Source organism: Colossoma macropomum, unplaced genomic scaffold (genome assembly GCF_904425465.1).
Source record: "Colossoma macropomum unplaced genomic scaffold, Colossoma_macropomum, whole genome shotgun sequence".
In the NCBI taxonomy this organism is placed as follows: Eukaryota; Metazoa; Chordata; class Actinopteri; order Characiformes; family Serrasalmidae; genus Colossoma; species Colossoma macropomum.
In genome coordinates, this window is record NW_023494793.1 from 34,236,451 (window position 1) to 34,256,550 (window position 20,100).

General features: G+C 39.3%; 1 protein-coding gene across 1 annotated transcript in view; it reads right to left on the bottom strand.

Moving 5' to 3' along the window:
- bcap31 (B cell receptor associated protein 31) overlaps positions 1–16,900 on the bottom strand; it is a 41,333-nt gene extending 24,433 nt beyond the window's left edge. Inside the window, exons 1-5 of the mRNA XM_036579341.1 lie at positions 16,761–16,900; positions 14,785–14,893; positions 11,767–11,867; positions 10,547–10,691; positions 4,788–4,945 (exon numbers count right to left, since the gene is read on the bottom strand). Of these exons, the coding sequence (XP_036435234.1) occupies positions 4,788–4,945; positions 10,547–10,691; positions 11,767–11,867; positions 14,785–14,876 (496 nt within the window). The 5' untranslated portion in view covers positions 14,877–14,893; positions 16,761–16,900. The remainder of the gene's footprint in view (positions 1–4,787; positions 4,946–10,546; positions 10,692–11,766; positions 11,868–14,784; positions 14,894–16,760) is intronic.
- Positions 16,901–20,100: the final 3,200 nt, after the last annotated feature.

A 20,100-nucleotide genomic window follows, 5' to 3' on the forward strand; every position in this document is an offset into this window, starting at 1 on the left:
TTAAATTCCTCAAGCTATTGATAGGGGACTGCCCACAACTGTCAGATACAAGTACTCATACCAAACAATCTAGCCTAAGTATAACACAACAGGATGCGCTATGACCATTACACTGGTACTACAACAACTACAGCTTCAGCAACAACAAAAAAGATGCCTTCATGAGCATTTCACAGGGGTTGTCAAATGCGCACCTTCCTTCGTCAGCGTCTTGTGGAAATTAAGCCCACGACACCTCCAGAAGAGAGTGGTGTCTTGCGTCACTGACCGACCGCCCCTCTATACTCACGATGGGTTAGGACACATCAATATCAGAGACAACAACAGATACACCAAGATACGCCCCTTAGGTCTATCGGCTGGTGGCTCCAAATATGCCATCTTCAGCCACAGATTTAGGTGGCTTCAAGTATGGTGCTCAGACTTGGGGACATGTGACTTAACCTTTGTTATGTTAAGAAGCCTGTTGCATGTCTTGCAAGCTGGCTTATACTTTGACATACTTTACGAGACATTCCGGATTTTAGCACACCTGTGCCTGCATCAGCGGGGCACGGTACAGCTGAAGAGGCCATACTTAAAGCTACCAAAATCTGTAGGGGCATGAACATGGCTGACGAACCAAGACGGATAGGCATTCAAACATGATTGTTGTGGGGAAGTCTCTCATTAATCATCTTGTAAATATCCTGAGGTGTATCTGTTGTTTTCTGTAATATTGACATGTGTCCTAACATATCATGAGTATGAAGGGGGTGGGTCTGTGACGCCAGACACCATTGCCCTCTGGAGGTGTCGTGGGCTTAATGTCCCACTTGACAACCCCTGTGAAATGCTCATAAAAGGTATCTTTGTTGTTAGTATTATTAAGTTCCACCGTAATGGTCATAGCGCATCCTGTTGTGTTTTTCTTAGGCTAGGCTGTTAGGCATAAGTACTTGCATCTGACAGTGAGGGGCCTGGCTGTTGTGCAAGGTCCCCTATCAATAGCACAAGGAATTTAAATCTTGTCCTTTGTATAACTAAAACTGCCCACACACACGGAGCAAGATATCATCTAATATGCAACGAAAAAAAAACATAGCAAGCTGTAACTCGAAATGTCCTGAATCCTGAAAAACAGGCTCAATAGGTATCTTACAAAGATAGAAAACATTAAGGTCAACATAGTACAAATGTCTACCTATGAAATAAAACCAATGAATGTAATATTACAGCCAGTAAAAAGTAGCTATTTTCAATAATTTATGAAATGATGGTGTTATCCATCTTCTTATACATACATGCATGTGCAATTAATATTAACACCCTTTCAAAATGTTTCAAGCAAATTCAAACAGTCTTTTCGTGGTTAAATATACAGTCAAAATATCTTAAAGCTATATTTAGCAAGATCTGTAGTACTCAATTTTTTATGCAGGACCAAATGACTTCTAGATGTGATAGAACTGCATTAATACTACACAAAATCTAAATCTGGCTGCAAGAAAGTGAAAACTCATGGAGATATTAATTTTTGAAAATTCTTCATTTGGGTAAAAATATTTCTAAAAATGTTTCTTGGTTGCCCAGAACCAATTTCAACCCAATCCAGTGAAAAATAAGCAATTGGTGAGGCTTAGAGTGCAAATACAAAGTATTGCAAAAAATATGAAAAGGGTCAAATTTCAAAAATTCATAACTAACAAAGTACTAGGAGTAGAGCTATAGTATTCTGCAAGGTTCCCATGAATTTAATAGAAGTTTTCACGATTTTATTTTCAAGAAAATGCATGACATGAACTGGGAGGGATGAGTGAGTTGGTATGGAATGATCCACTATTAAATAATTTTTAAATATGAATAATGCTAAAATCTGAAATCATAAACTGCAAAACCTACATTTTTAGGGCACACCAGGATCATATATATAATATCAATCTTAAAGTGCTTATTCACACACTGTAGCATTGACTTAGTGTACAACACTGCCCTCTAGAGTCCATAGGCTGAACAACAGACTGGAGAGGAAAACTATTTTTATGATTTTTATCTTATTTTGCTACATAATGTAAAACTGAACTACCAAAATCACTGAGCGTGATGCTGATACTTTTACAAAAGCCTCATCTTTTCCACCCATTCACATGCAGACTAAGCCACTAAAGGGCACAGACTGTACTTAAATGTATAATTAAATCTGAATTTGAAGACAATGTAAATGTTTTATTTTATGAGGACCTTATATGGCAATTCTGTCTGAGTCATCTGATGAATTAGCCAAAAAGCCATGAGCCTCTGAGGAGCTACAATGACCACAGAAAACAGCCAGCCATTTACCATATGTTCGAGCCTACTGCAGAGCGCAAGGCAATGAATGACAAGTTAATGAACAGGTGTGCATGCAAAGCCCATTAAACAGCATATGCTGCTGGAGGAAGTCACAACCTTAGCATGTGAATGGTGAATAACAATCAGCCTGTGAAAACGTAAAGACATCAATGGATGACAAAACACATTCTATAATTTATTAATCCAGTTGCATCCTCTTCAGTAAGTCTAAGTGTAAGCAATACTAAAATCAGCCATTAGTAATTTGATTACTGGTGGTAGCACATGATTTGCAGGCTCAAAAAATTTCCACTGCAAACTCATGCAAGTGAATAAGGAATGGAACAGTCCAGCTCCTCATGATTAATTTAATTAACAACATCACAGCCTCACAGCCTTCATCACCTGGCTCCTGGTAATTAAACCAAGCAGTAACAGCTTGAGTATGAAGTTTTTCTTTTTTTTTAATTTGTATAACTGCCACTTCATTTCCTCCACCCCAAATTTGAGATTTACGTACTCCAGCAGCTGCAAGTGTCAAAATCTAGAACTTAACAAATCGTTTGAATGTTTGAGCTGCAGCAGATAAACAGCTGAAAAGAAGTTGTCAGAGTGAAGCTATTTCACAGTTTCTACGAGGGATGTTAGACAGACGATTTATAATCTCTGCTCATGCCAAGTATCGAGGGAACAAAACACCCTAGAACTTCCACCACAGGTCTGACACCACTTGAAAATACAACATCGCACTTGAATGACGAAAAAATTCAGACAGTGCAAAAACAGAAGGTATAAAAATAAAAACAGAACTCATTGCCTTGAAAGACAAATCTGTTATATATTGTAGCAATTTTTCTGATTATTTTAGTTCATTTTATACAAACCATTTATTCACTGTCAGCTCTGTTTTGTCCTTTCAAAAGCAGATTTTAGCCTGTTTTAAAAAGTTACACAAGAATTTAGTGTGAAGCCATTTGTAGGGATGTGCATTCCAAATAATTTTGATATTCGAGTATCTGTAAGAGTTCCAGTTAATCACAGGGAAGATGGTAAAAAGTGCTTCAGCTGAAATTAATGAAGGTCTGGAGCTGGGGCAGGGGGTCGGGGGGGCTTATTCTTTTAGGTGACCAGTGTTGTTAAGAGGCCAAAATATCAATAACAAAAAATGTAATAAATTGGAAATAATTCGTTTTCGTGTTAGATGACTAACGGAGGTTGCCTCTTTAAATGTGAGCTAAAACTACAGTTAACTGGTACAGCACAGAATGTTGACAAGCACTCGTCATCTTGTGCAAGGTAATTTTTTACTTGTCAGAGTAATATATTTCCACTATTTCTGAAAATAGCCAACATCAAGTACACAAGTTATCCTAGTTAGCACAAGACACTACAAGTGTTTTCTCAATCACATCATTAACAGAGCGTGCTTGGCAACACTTGTGTTTCAGTGTGAAATACGTACATACAAATATGAGCAAAACTCATAACATTTTACAGTCATGTTAAAACATAAAGAGCAGCGTTTCACTGAATTTCAGTATTCAAATACCAGAACCTCAAACAGTTAAGAGTACTCAAGTACCCACATACACCCCTAGCCATTATTAGCAAGTAAACTAGATATCCTCAACAACCAGCATACCACAGGGTTTTCTTTTTATTGTGCGCAATAAGCGGTTTGTAATTGGTCATTTTGCATGAGAGTTAAAAAACCTTTCCTACCAAACTTAGCAGTTCTCAAAACCTACCTGTTCTGACTTAGACTGTACTTCAGCATAGTTTTGCACAGCTTGCAGTTGAACTGGTTTCATCTTGTGTGGTATTTCCAAATTAATCAATTACTTTGGGCTTTGCCTGGATGTTCACTGCTGTTTTTTTGGTTGTCATCTGTTAGGACTGGAAGTCAATCTCAAAATTCCATTTATCGATTCCAGACATTCAGGAATCAGCAGTGATCTCCAAAGCTTTGCACTCGTAATGACGTTCAAGTTTGCCTGTACCAGCACGTACACACAGCGAGATATTTTGTGGTCACTGTCTAAACAATCTACTTGAAAAACACATCCTTCCACAACTCACACGTCAATAGTCCAGACAAAGTGGAGAACATGGCAAGATGTTTAAAAAAACAAAACAAAAAAAAAAACAGAAAATATATAACAAAATGTATAACCTCTACTGTCTACCCACGTGAAGAGGCTGACAGGGGGAGAATCGGGTGCAACTTAGCTAGCAACTTATTAATTTCCAATTTTCCTTGCTAAGGTCAAACATATTTAATACTGTGCTCTTTATTTTTGCCAGATCTGCTTCTTTGTGTGTTGGTTCTGTATGTCAACCCCAACTAGCAAGCGGGTATGAACAAAAATCACAGACTGTCATGTTTACAACTCTTCTACATCTGGCTGCTTTGTATAAGCCATGTACCTCCATGGGAGAAGGTCAAAAGTCACCACTGAAGTTAGCGTGGCAATGGCTGTTGAGTAAGTCATTCTTACCTCCTGGAGCTTTCTCGTTCTCCTCCATGTACTTTCTGGCAGCGTCGCTGGCTCCCTCTGCCTGCTTCTGGAATGCCTCGTTGGAGGCCATGAGTGTGGCCTGCTGGGAGAGGAGCGAGGCCAGGCGCCGCAACAATCTGAAATAGGAGGAAATAAAATTAATAAATACAAACATTTCAGGCTTCTGAGATGGCTAAAAGGACAGTGTTCTGCCTCTGGGATCCAAGACTGATTCCCAGCTATTGGTGGCCGGGAGTCTGAGGTAAAACAAACAACGCTGCTTTCATAAAGTAGGATGTAAGGCCCATGTAAAATACCACTGGGCTGATAAAGTCAACCAATATTGAAGTACCATGGATTTATTGGCATTGTTGAAATTCCAATGAAGCACCAACTATGTCTCTTTAAATGCTGCTTAAGAAAACCAGATCCATAAATGCGATGTGATTAATAACAGCCAGTCACAGTCCGGCGTTAAGAGAATTAATATTTGAGAGTTCAGTATTGGGAGAGTTCATGATACGTACCTGTTTTAAGTTTTAATATTATGAGTGGTTTGGTTTATTTTTATATTTATATGGTTTAAGTCTCTGAGGTTCTGCTGTTTGAGTTGAATGAATTTAACGATTGAGAACCTTAATTTTCCAGGAGACATTTCTGAGGATATCTGGTACAAGATAACTCACTTATGTGCAAAAGAAAATAACAGAAAAACAGTAATTCAAAAAGTGATTCAAAGGTACAGAGGAAATGGGACTCCTAACTGCCGTGCAAGACCTAGTAGACCACCAAAACCACCCCCCATCAGATAAATCAGCTCTGCCCTTCATGCTGTGGCTGAATGCCAACATGTGCATATGAACACCACATGTGTAGTTTCTATTCATACACAACCTAAAAAAGGCATGCAATGGGTGGAACAGCTAAATTTAGCCATTTAGTATCATTAAATGTAGTGCTGAAAGAACACCCATAATATTGAGACTTGGGGTGCAGCCTGAAAGTTGTGTCCTGGCCAGAGATTGTGTTACATGACCCTTAGAGAACACCTCACATTACTAGGAACCTGAAATGCACCCTTACTGCTCCCACGCAACTGCCAGCTGAGATAACTCATTACAGTAAATAAACAACTGCCACATATCTGAATGTTCTGCTTCCAGGAAACAGGGGTTTCAGGTGTTTAGGCCTTTTGGGATGTTTATTCCCTTAAAAAGGAGTCAATGGACCAATATTAAACTCTTCTGTATGCCTAGAAAGACAATAAAGCTTATCTAATGAAATAAAGCTGAACTTTCAATGATCACTGTACAAAAGGGCAAACACGTCAAATACTACAGTGAAGCATGTGTGGCTACACATAAGTCATCTCAAAGGGGTCTGCACATCTCAATAAAGGGCGCGTGTAAGATGAGTTCGTATTCAACCACCTGACCGGGGCATGTATTCTCACCACAGCAATCTGGGGAAACCACACCTAGCATACGTGCTAACACTGACCGCTCCGCACCCCGGTGAGCCACAGCTTAGCATACGTGCTGAATGTGACCACTCTACTCCCTTGTCATTCACTGCTCATGAGGTCATCAGCATAAGACTTGCATTCAACAGGGTCCAATCATCGTTCTCGGGTTGCAGCAGGTACTTTCCACATCATTTTGATTGGCCCAGCTGTTTTGAGTCTGGAGTGAAACAGAAGGCACTCTGTGCTGTGGCTCCAGCTGCCCCGAAACATGCCCCACTATAGGCGAGATTTAGGGAGGCCTACAGTTTGTCCAAAACAGCGTTCACAAACATGACCACTGGCTACAACATCAATACAACTACTACCCCTACTTATGCTAGTCCCACTAGTCCTACTACTGCTACTGCTACTACTACTACTATTGCTACTACTACTACTACTACTACTACTAATAATAATAATAATAACAACAACAACAAGAAAGGCCTCAATCATTATAATACTCTGGTTATAATACACTCATTATAATAATTGGTTCTCTACTCAGAAGTGCTGTCTTTTTTAAGCCCACAGAAATCGTAGCCTTAATTAAGTTTCATTGGCAAAGGCCTTTGCAAAGAACGCTTACTGTTTGGAAAATGTTCAAAAATAAATAAACTGTAGCATTACAGATTTATGCCAGGCATCTAGGGCACCTCACCTTAGACTGCAATAAACTGGGCTGCTTTACACATGAAGCTAAAAGAGCAAAGATGCCTCAGAAAAAAACAAACAAAAAAAAATCACAAGTGGGGGCATTTTAAATTATCAGATGTTAAGAAAATTGATCCCTGCAAAGTACGTGATAGGAGGCTGGTATACCATAGAGGAGTGACATGTATGATGAATCATCTTGTATGCAAGTAAAGCGATCTTACCCATGTCTTTGTTTTATAACAAGTCTAAAACTGGACGGCACAAACAGCAGGCCTATCAGTATTTATGTCTGTATCAGAGAAATGTGCCCTCAACTTATTGTTAATACACTGCAGGAGCTGCACTGCTACTACTACACCAAGAAGATGACATGTTCGCTGTAGAAAGGAGTGTGCAATCTGACTGGATCTCTATGGAGGTCATGCCTCACTCACTCAGTGGAAAAAACGAAAAAACAAAAAACAAAATCAGGTCAGACACTCAGACTAGCCTAAACACAAGTGCTTTTAAATAGAGAGGCCTCATTTTGCTTTAATGCTTCTAAACTATAAAAACGTATGAGGCATCTAAGCTCAGTGCACTCTTTAAAAATGTGATCTTTTAAATTTAGCTTTCAATTAATATATCTACCTATCTTACTTTTTATTTTGCTTACATTTCTTATTTTTATACATGCATTTCTTGCTTATAAATCACTAACCTGTTCCTCGTATAATATTGTTTACAACTATAATTATCATAATTTGGATTTCAAAGCATCTATGTCAACAAGTCACTGAGTCTCTTGCACATTCTGGTGCAGATTGATAAGAGTGAATCACGTCCCATCTGTCAAAATGTCACGGGCCATGTTAGGCACCCGTACAGCAGCTGTGCGCTTCCCGAGGCGGTGGGCTTCCTCCTGTAACGCGAATACCTAATCCTTGGAGACCTAGTCTAATATAGGTCTCCAGGGCACGCCACCAACACAGGCTAAATATTCATCAGCAGTTGCTTGATCACATGCTCTGGTGAAGCAGCTGCCTGAACGATTACAAGTCTGACACTCGGATTTTGAAGGTGGGGGGAAGTAGTATCAGAAGTAGCTGTAGTAGTTGCCCCATGGGCTATTAATACCCTGTCATTCAGAGAAATATGGGATTGCCCCTGTAAGGAGAAAGCACGCGCACTCAATACATAAGCTGGAAGAGTCACTGACACATTGTGCTATACGCAACTCAGAGTGGCCTCTCACATGATTAGGAGCTGTGTAACCATGGATGAGGTTTGGAAATGGAAACTATGTGGGGTCCCCTGCTGATCATTCTTTCCAGTGTTACTGTAAAATTAACATCTGTCTAGTATAAGACACAAAGAATCAGTGTGTTACAAAAGGCCATTCGCTCTTTAATGCCTCTAAACAGAGACGCTGCCAACAATTCACAAAAGAATTAATCAGTATGGAGCAGTGGTTAAAAGAGGTACAAACTGTGGATGCAGCGATTTCACCATATAATCTTTTTAAGAAGTGCAATAAGAATAAGCTAAAAACAGGTTAAAACCCAAAAATGGGTGATTGAGAAGTTTCACTTGGCCTTGAAAAGTACTGTAAACATTTATTTTATATGTCTTTTTTATTATTATTATTATTTACATTATTTAGCAGACCTCCAGAGCTACTTACAGTGTGTGGTGAATGTAATATTAGAAACTTTGCATAAGCATTCTGACTTGTGTGGGGAGGGAAACTGCAGATCTACACCATCTGCTGGCTGCATTCAGAACCTTCTGAATCACCATACATTTCATCAGAGGAAAATGTCTGAATTAAAAATCGCTTTTTAAACAGTCATTTTGCGAAGACACAAGCCTAGTAACTATGAATAAAGAGCAGTATAGCAGAATATTTTGCTGAGCCATGCAACATTAACAATTAAAATTAAACTGAACTACAAAACCCACAGATTGCACCACAGTCACCGGTTTATTCTGCTTCTTCAGTCTGTTTTTCTGCATTGTTTAGTTGCAAACGCTCAGGCTTCCATTCTAAAGATAGTCTAAAGGCATGCTTGTCCAGAATCACATTACAGGTGGTGGAATGCAACCAAACTAGGCTGAACACTGTTTTCTCTCATGAGCTTACTCTCATAAAAATTGTGCTGTTTTGGGCAGGTTTCACAGTTGGACTTGTGACACACTAAAATGAAAATTTCTGGGACTTTCCTTTCTGCTTCTGTGGTTTTTCTGTGTTCTGCATATCGAGAGGGACGTTGTATTTCTGAGTGAAACCAAACGTGTTAATGTAATAGTACTTGGTGGTCATATCTCCTGTTGTCTAATATCCCTCACAGAAACCGTGAAATACACAATACTATATATACACAATATGGCCCTCCTAATTTTTGAGTTCAGGTGTTTTAGCCACACTCGCATCACAAAGCCAAGCAAATGCCATACACAAACATTTGCAGTAGAATTAGTCGTATCGAAGAGCTCAGTGACTTTAGACGTGACACTGCCACAGAATGCCACCTTTGCTGCAAGTGAGAAATGTTTGCCTTTTCAGGGTTTATGCTCGGCCTCTCCTGGCCAGGGAAGGCTAATGCTAATGCTAATGCTACAGCATACAAAGACATTTTAGACAATTATATGCTTCCAACTTTGAGCAAAAGTTTGGGGAAGGCCCTTTCCTATTGCAGCATGACTGTGCCTTTGTGCACAAAGCGAGCTCCATAAAGACATGGTTTGACAAGTTTGGGGCAGAGGAGCACCACTGGCCTGCACAGAACCCTGACCTCAACCCCACTGAACACCTTTGTTTATACTGTTATATCCACAAAGGGGGATCAACTACATATTAATGCCCCCAATGTTGGAACAGGTTGTTCAACAAACTATAGTAGGTGAAATGGTCAAGTGTCTACAAACTTTCCATTTAGTGTAGTTTAGTGTAGTGTAGTGACGTTTTTTTCAAATTGTTCAAACATGTCTGCTCTGACCTAAAAAACAAACTGCATTTTTAATCACTGCTTTTCATTTTCAGTAAAATTATTTATTAAGTTATTTATTAAAATGCTTTGTCTTTTTTCTCTTCAGGTGAAAACCTTAGGAGCCACTTTTGGTTGAAATGTTTCAGTGGCTGAAAATCCCCACTGCCCAGTGGGATGCTGAGATAGAAGCTGTGGTTGGTTTTATTCAATATATTCAATATATATACATACATACTTATTCCTCCCAATCCAGCATGGCTGTAGGGGGTTTGGGCCAGGAGAGACAGGATCAGTTGTGGTTGTACTGCGATAGAGATGTGCATCACATAAAAGCTTTTTATCAGCAAGTTAAAATGCTGAGTTTAATTACAGGAAATAAAAACTGGATCTGATTATTGGCCTAGTACTTATCCTCTGTAATTCCAATATCCAAAAATCAGCAACTAATAAAATCAGCCACCAATATACTGTGCACCCCTACTACTTCCACCACACTGTCAGCAGTGCTACAGTCTTTCCTGACTCTCTAAGTCTGGGTGGAATGTTTGACTGGGTTAACAGGTGAAGTGAGAGGAGTGCCTGAAGGTGTATATGAGTGTGTGACTCACAGGCACAGAAGCAGGGCAAAACCTGCAATATACTCGTTCCTCTGCGCTCTGAACAGCTTCATGTGGATGTGCTCAATGGCCACAGGGTTGTTGGACAAGTCCACCTTGTCAGTCACACTGTACTTCCGCACTTCTCTGAACGCATCTGTGAAGACATACACAGTCCCACCTTCAAACAGTGCCACAAGTGTGCTAATCAAACAGCAAAAGTGAACAAGGTGAATTTATACTAGTAGTGTAATTTAAGAGAGTTCTACAGTGCACATTTGCTCCTACTTTCATTGAAAATTAATAGAATTTAGGATTTTGATTTAGAGGCATCAGCGCAAGAACATGTTGCCTACCATTGTTGGTATAGTTTTAAACATATAAACAAAATTGTTAAACGATGATAGGATGAAAAGCTGGATATAGATGAAAAAATGAAAAGAAAAAAAAAGCAGCATTGCGCATGTTTTTTTTTTCTTTTGTCCTTTTTCAGGCAATGTTACTGATGAACATTCAGACCTACAGAATTTAGCCAGATCTTTATTCTCAGGATGAAGTCACTAAACGCTATTACATAACCACTAAACACACCGGAACTAGCATGGTATGTTGACGAGTCGATGGCTATTTTTAAAACTCACTTTGTAAAATGTTTGCTAAAGTAACATATTGGTAAATATGCTACAACGAGTGTTTTTTTGTCCTCCTCATTCAAGAGAAAACTGTACACTATGCTTGATGATACATTTGCTGGACTACGTGCGCAGAACAGTGCAGAATGTTTGGTTATTTTCTCAGAGTAGAGTTATCTGGCAAGTTCATCATGCAAACAAGCTAAGCAGCCTGACTGAGCCCCAATGCTACGCTCATCATCAACACTCATGGAAAAGGAGCCATTGTAATTTTTTTGGCCAGACAGACTGCAGCATTCCCATGTACTGAGTTAATGTCTTTTGGTAAGCAATCATGCACCAGAATTCAATTTTACAGTCCAGTCCTTATGATTGCTGAATAAAACACTGCCATTTCAGGGCCAGTGGGAACAAAAATGGATTAAAAACGAATGTCCAGTTTGTGCTCACAGATTTTTCTGTTTGCTCGTTTTTTATTTTTCAGATTAGGAGCCACCAGGTCTCCTTGGTAAAAAGCTTACTGTAGAACCCTGCTGAGCGTGTGGGTGTGTGGAACTGGGATGTATTGAGTCGAAATGCATAATAAGTTTTCATACTGACCAACCAGAAGGAAGACCAGGATGCAGATAACCACAATGAATGCTGTGTTTCCATAAGTTGTAATGGTGACCACCAAACGAGATTTGAAGATTTTGCTCCATCTAGAAAAGACAAGAGGCCTCTATTAAGCAACAGTACAGCACAACATTAGAAAATAAAGGAACTGGTGAGACACATACAAAATTCACACTGGCCTCTCGGGCCAACAAAACCAGAGGCCAAAACTAAGCATTTGTGGCCACAATAATAGGAACGTTTTACATATACACATTGTATTTACAGTTAACAAGCATGTTCCAATACCAAATAAACAGTCAGATGTTGCTTCAAAAAAGGAAATATTTCTTTATGATAGTAGTATAATAGGTGATATGACAAACAGGTAATACAACGATACTTCACGACGTTTTCACAATTCACTTTTCAGATGTCTAATAAATCGGAAAGAGAAAGCAGTGCTACATTTATTACTAAACTATACTAAAACCAATTGATTAATCTCTCTTTGTAATCAAACTTGCACTTACTCAGTGTTTTTAATTACTGACGATGTCCACAATCCGCTCAGAAAAGCATATCGGGACATACTGTGACATAATTTATCATAACACATCATGTCATACTGCACAGCCCTAATTAAGAACTTACAAGTCAATAAGAACATTGGGCCTCATTTACCCGCTGTGCTTAACAAGAAATTTTTTCTTAAAACCCACTTTCGCAGTTTCTCACGAAGATTCTGACATTCCCCAGTGTTTTCTTATTTGGGATTTGTTCTTAGGTAAGAACAGAATCTACAAACACTCAAGAGCACAAAGGTGTGAACAGTTCTGCGCTTTAAGAACACGTCATGAATCTGACGCAGAGTTTTTCTAAAGACCTTTCTCAAGAACCCGTTTAAGAACAAACTTAGGAAGATATTGGTGAAAGAGGCCCATTGATGTTGTGTTGACTGTGGCGGTTCCACCTGCCAAGCGGATCCATGTCACTAGGTACCGTTTAGCTGCATCACCACATGATCATATTAGCGATGACCAAATATGATTTGATGTAATTAGTTCTGTGTCTGACCAAACAAGTTTGTTAAGAGGGAAAAACTGTATAATAGGCACCGTTGACCCCCCAGATAGTAACACAGGAAAATAACATGGGATGAAAAATAAGTATCCACCCTAAACACAGGAAAGTAAGTTAAAAACACAAACCAAAGCTTTAACACTTTATTCCAGTCTATTCACCTACAAAGCCCCCAAAACACTTTCAGTTACGTAACAGTATTTTTCCAGGCTTGCTGACCAAACTAAGCTCTATGTAGGTGCTTATTTGCAACTCTAGGAAAGTGTTGTTTACAACTTTCTGTTTTTATTCAACCTAACAAGCTTTAAATCAAAAACACGGTCACATGAATCTGCTTCAATTTAAGAAATTCTCCACAACAACACTCAGGAAAAGTTAAGGCTGAGAGGAATTTAATTATCTGTGTCTGACATAATCAGACAAAGTTATTTACTGTTAGATGAGCACTCTGACTTCTCTGTGACTAGTGTATCTGACTGACCTAAGAAACTGGTAAGAAAATAGTTTGAGAGAGAGAGAGAGAGAGAGAGAGCAAGAGAAAGACAGAGACAAAATGAGAGAGACAGAGAGAGGGATAGAAACAAACAGAATGAAAGAGCAACAGAGAGATACAGAGAGATACAGAGCAAGAATGAGAGAGAGAAAGAGAAAGAGACAGAAATACTGAGGGAGAGAACAAGAGAGTGAAGAGAGAGACACTGAGAGAAAGAGAGAGAGACAGGACATGCTTTCAGTTAATGAGAGTAATGCTGATTGTACAACCTGACGATTATGTTCTTCTGACTGGCCTTCAAATAATCAAACTTTTACTCTTCTTCAAGAATGAGCAACGAAACGTGATGCCAGAAGTGGGTTATTTCACAAGGGCTGGTTTCACAGTTAACTAGACCAGCAACAGAAACGCTCCTTATTTTTTCTCTGACTAAACAGCCACGACTTTTTGCTTAAAGGAAAACTCCACCATCTAATCTCTACCTGCCACACCTGCAGCCCAGCGACAGACAGCGGCCAGGTTTCCATCCAGCTGTTGAATAAAATTCAAGGAATATCTAAAGTTTCATAAATATATACTAATTTCCTATCAGAGTTTCGATCAGCTCTGTACGAGAGAATAAACCTCCTCTTAAAAATGCTCTTAAAAAGAAATCTGGACCAAGTTTACAGACAAATCTTTAAAGGTTGCACAGCTTCTTGTTGCTGTTTTGTTTAATATTATGTCTATATTTTACACTGTAAGAGCTCAAAGGCAGAACAGGCAGGTCAGGCGTCACGGCTCAGGGAATGTTTGTTAATCAGCTGCAGCCATTTTATGTCCTTTCTAACATCACCATTATGTTTTTTCCTTTAATAAAATAAAAGCACAGTTTAATTTTTTTCATCAGTTCACCGTAACCTGTCACTTTCCATGTTCTGTAGCAAATGCCAAGCAAAAACAGCCACGTGATCAGACTTATTTTAATTGCATTTATGTTAGTTATTCGGTCAATGAGTTTCCATCATAATTTATCACATTTATTTTTTAGCTGCAAAATAGTGTTCACTTCAAGAAAGCATACAAACTTTAAGCAAATGTTGGCAGTTTTATTCTATATTGTTCACTTCCATCAAGTCTTTTTTATTGGAAACCTAGCTTATAATTTGTATGCCCTTCCTGTACTTAGAAAAAGAAAACTTCTAGATTCAAAACGCATTTATAACAGAAGTCAAAGTGCAGATGACAAAGCAAAGTGTTTTAAAATCAGCGGTTTTTCAGTTCCGTATTGAAAATGTCTGTGGTAACTGACTGTATGCTACACATAAGACAGAAATGAAAAACTTGAAACTTAAAAAACGTTGGAGTGATCCTTTAAAATTACCCAACTAACTTAAAAAACATAGCATTTCATGAAACACCTCCAGCTGCAGCGAATAAGCTGTGAGGAGCAGGAGCTTCAGCCTCACCGTTTTGGAGAGACAAAGGGCACACAGAGCAGCAGCACCGCGAACACCTCGGCGTAGAGGAACGTAGCCACAGCCGTCCACTGGAGACTCATAGCGGCGGCTTACAAACCTGCTGGGACACATCAGCAGTGGTCAGTCCAAAGTCAGCAAAACACAAAAATCTGGGTTTTATAGCAGCTTTAGGGGCAGCAATGAATAGTGTTTGTTTATCTGAGCTTCAGCTGTGTCTGTCGTCATTTGGGAGCAAATAAGTTGAGCTGGGACACAAGATGGACTATTTGGCCAATTTAAAGTTATTCTTTAGTTGTTGCAAAAAAAAAAAACTATTTAATTTTTACTGAATTTATTTATACGTCATTTTTGCCAGCTAAAATTTCATCATCGTAGCAGGCCTAGCTTCAAAAAAGACAAAGCTCTATACTTCCATAATGGATGTGGAGACTTCTAAAAGAAATACTTGCAAGCATCTTGGCTTTTATAGGTTTTGGCTTTTTTCTACAATACAAACACTAATATCTACAGTACAGGCCTAAAAGACTGTAGACACCAGCATTTCTTCTGAAATTAAAGGGTATTAATAGGGAGTTTGTTGCTCTTTGCTGCAGTAACAGCCTCTACTCTTCTGGAAAGGCTTTACATTAGATGATGGAACATTGCTGTGAGGATCTTACTGCATTCAGCCACAAGAGCATTAGTGAGGTCAGGTACTGATGTTGGATGATCAGTTCTGGATCACAAATGTATCCCAAAGGTACTAGATGGAGCGTCATCAGTCCAGAGAACCAATGCCGGTGGGCTTTATACCCCCCTAGCAGAGGCCTTAGGCACGGTCACTTTAGCCTCAGATCATCCCATTCTATTGGTCAGCGCTTCGTATGGAGATTATACAAGCTGTATATATGCAATCAATCACCTGTGTCAGTTTAAAGCAGCTCAATTCAATTGGTAGAAGGGGTGTCTGGATACTTTTGGACATGTAGAGGTTTTGGCAAAGTGCTGGCACAACAGCACCATCTCCTGTTTGGAAGAAGACACCCTAAATGGCCAAAAAAACAAACAGCCTAGCAAACAAATCTGATCAACGTGAATCACCATAAGGCCTAAGGTCACATTGATCCAGCCACGAGTTACAGTGAAGTCATCACTGACCATTTAGGGTCTCTCAGATGTTGTAAATGCTATCGAGGGATTCTGGATAAGCTCCAAGTGCATCAGATCTCAGATTATTCTGGAAAGGCGTGGAAAGACAAGGCACAAGACACGGTTGGGTAATATTAGGGTGGATGTGGGCGGACTGAGAAATGTGGAGAAATGTGGAGAAATGTGTGATTAATAGCTGAACTGCTACCCACATGTATAATACAATTACAATACTAAGCTTCTGCTGTGAATGTCGACCCAAACAGAGGACAGTTACTGAGTCATATGAACGTTTTCTGTTATCCAAAGTAACCACAGTATAGAGTGAAATAATTTAGGATAATATATGCACATACAGTGACTAGTAATCACCCCTTTTGATAACAAAATAATAATAACTAGCCCATAAATACATTTCTAAACGCCACTGTTTACCTTCTGATTAGCTAGGCTATGCAGCTTCATTAAACACGGTAAGCTAAACAGCTGAAATGAATCTTCTCCTAGTTCTGCTTTAGTTTATGTTTTCGATACACTACGTATCGTTTCGTTTCGTTTAAATGACTTAAACAGGTCTGGGGAAGAAGAGTAAGCCTCTCCGTTAGCGAGGAAGCTGTATTCGTCGGGTTGTTGTGCGAATTCTCCCGTTCCACCTTAAATGGTGCAGTAGCTACATTGTGGCGCCTCGGGCGCTGAATGTAACCGCTGCACCATTTAAGGTGGAACGGAAAAATTCGAACAACCAGCTGAGGAACACAGAGCCACGCCTGCTTCTCTACACTCCGAACACTCCTCCATCCGCAACACACAACAAACACAAACACATGGAAACTTACGGAGCTCGGCAGAGTGAAATAAAAGTAAAGGCCTCGCAGAGCCTGAAAAACGCCAATCAAAACTTCGGCAGTGCTGCGTTTCTCTTCCGCTCTGCGTGGCCGCCCCGTCAGCTTTCCTGTTTCAGACAAACCGCTAACAAAATCAAAGTCCTCGGCTGTGTCTCAAATCAACCTCTTGTTCCCTATGTAGTACACTAAGCTCGTATTCAGTGGAGTCTCCTACGCCATCTGCTGGCTACGTTCAAAACATCGTTTGAACCGCCATTGATTTCGCCAGAGGAAATATTTGACAACGGATTAAAAATCTTTTAATTCTTAACACCTTTGTGAAACAGTTTGCGACCGTAGAGGAACAGGGTAAATAAATAAATAAATAAATAAAACTGAATGATTAAGAAATGATTAAGAAATACAATATCAGAAATAAATCTAAAAATAGGTAAATGTATAAATAAATAAATAAATAAATAAATAAATCAACAAACAAATGCAGAAATGTCCCATATTTATTTATTAATGCATTTATTTTTGCTTCTAACTGTAGATCTGATCTAAAATGACTGAACGAAGTTATAATATTTTATTTTTTTACATATTTATATCTATTTATACATTTTATATGAAGTTATATACAACAAGTGCAACATAGCAACTTCTTTTATGCACTTGAAGTTTTGAATCACAGGTGTGGGGCATGAATTAAAGTGGAATTTTGACCTAAAATGTGCTTCATAAATTACATTAACTCATTATATTTATACATAACAGTATTTCATGTGAACGTGTAGGAAACAAGGCCAAATGGAATTGTAAAATAGTAAAAATCTCATCATAAATGTTCAGAAATTGCACTATTCAGTTTTTTAAAGCAGAACAGCACAACATATCCGATGGAAATCGAAATATAAACATATAACAGTGTACACATACATAGTTAAATTTGCTATGGGGAGGTACATATAGTAACTACACAAAAATAATGAAGTACATACAAGCTTTAACAGTTTTATAGCTTATATTTTAAAGAGGGCTGGATCAGTTCAATATAATGTTCCATCTCTTTTTCCAAAGCAACAAAAATGGGCCTTTTTGTCTGAGAATTTACACTTATGAACAGATAAATCAGCCTTTAAAGGTATAAGATGTATCATATATACATGTTTACATTTAGCTATGTGATTTTCCAAAAGTGTTGTTTCCACAGTAAACAATACGTTTCATCAATATTATGAACAATAAAGGTTCTGAGGCTTTGCCAACTTGTCTTTCACATATTGACTGTGCCACTATTCACACTATTCAGGTCTTTTTCCTCCCCTGTTCAAGTCAAACATGTTGTTTATTTACATGTGGCATCACACGTTTTCCGGAAGGGCTGAGTGTCGCAGTGTTCCAGCAGAGAGGCTACATCTGGCTACATCAGAGACCTTGTAGAGAGGAGAGTGACCGCTCTGTAATGTCTTCTAGGATTCTCTAACGCTAGAGGGCGCTCCCGAGAGAAAATGAATGGGTTAAGATGGAGCATTTGAGCAAAATCAGAGTTTACAAATGCTGAAACAATGTAAAATAATACATTAATTTCCCGAATACTGAACAGCATAAAACATTTTAACACTGCTGTTAAGAGCTTTCAAACTCGAGTTATAGGAGTTTAAAACAGCGCCTCATGTACGGCCATGACGTCAGTGAGCGCGAACAGCCAATGAGCTGCTCCGGTCGCCAATCAATCAGCACTCAGTAGCAGTAAAGCCCGCCTCCTGCTGCCCAAAACCTGCTGTAGAAAATAGGAAACATACAGGTGAGTTTTCTGTGCTTTTTTTAGTGAAATATATTCGTCTACTTTCTGAAATTAGAGGAAAGTTCAGGGCGAATGATTAGAAACGATTTTAACTTTAGCCGTTAATCTCCATTCACCCCCATTCATTGAGGACTCGCTCGCAGGAGCCCTCTGGCGTTTCGCCGCCAGGTTCTTGCTAAGACGGGGTGAATAGGAAAATGCCAGGCTCCTCATAAACGAAGGGGGGGACTCGAGTTCCCAAGCAAGTGTGAAACTTTAGTGATAATATTCTCCCTATTTAAGCTAACAGCGATGTTGTGGCCATTTTGTAATGTCTGGGGTCTTGTGAGTATTTTGTGCCTACATATCCGTTTTCTGATGAGCTGATTTTAAGAATAAACAGTTTTGTTTGGGGTTTGATCAGCCCTCCCCAGTCCTACCGCAAAGGCTGCTGCCGTTGCCCCAGGAGACGGGGGCGGGGCGAAGAGTAGACAGGAACCGAACCAGAGCAGAGAACTTGTAGAGAAGAGAATTACCGCTCTGCAATGTCATCCGGGTTTTTCAGACGCTAGAGGGCGCTCCCGAGCGTGCCCAAAATGAATGGGTGAAAATGGAGCATTTGAGTAAAATCATAGTTTATAAATGCTTAAACATTTTTAATGTAAAAGAATACACTCATTTCCTGAACACTGAATATCATAACATTTTAACACTGCTGTTATATTTTTAAGAGCTTTTAAACTCGAGTTATAGGAGTTTAAAACGGCGCCTCATGTACGTCCATGACGTCAGTGAGCGCGAACAGCCAATGAGCTGCTCCGCTCGTCAAACAATCATCACGCTCTAGCAGTAATGCCCGCCTTCTGCTGACCAAAACCCGTTTACTGTAGAAAAAAGGAAATATACCGGTAAGATTTCTTTATTTTTTGGTGAAATACAACCTTCTACTTTCTAAAATTAAGAAACGTTCTGGGCGAGTGATTAGAAACTATTTTAACTTCTCGTTTTTAACTGTTGAGCTCCATTAACTCCCATTCATTTAGGACTCGCTCGCGGGCGCCCTCTGCTGTTCAGCAGTCCTGTTTTTGATATATCGGGGGAATAGGAAGTGGCCAGGCTCCTCATAAACCGGCTCTGAGTCGGTTTATGAACCAAACCCCTTTCCCCCCTTTAGCTCGAATAGGCATGGACCATCTTGGTTTACATTACATATAATACAGTGTATGTTTTTTTTTTTTAAATATAATACAATCTCTCTTTTTTGCATACAATCTTTGGTTCCAGCGCAGTGTGAGCTGCTGACGTAATCAGGTCATTCACTTTCATTCCCTAGATAGTAATCCACTACGTTGAGAACGCGGGGTGGATTTGGGACACATCCACCCTGCAAACAAATAAAAGCTCGGCGTGTCGGAGATACGAAGACGGTCAGTCTGAATGATCGACCGAGGCAGTCAAACATTATGTCATTCCGTTAATGAACAACTCAAGCAGAAGTAAAATTAGATACCAAATGAACAGCCTGACTAAAAAAGGCTTTCTAACATCAGTGAATTTCACTTT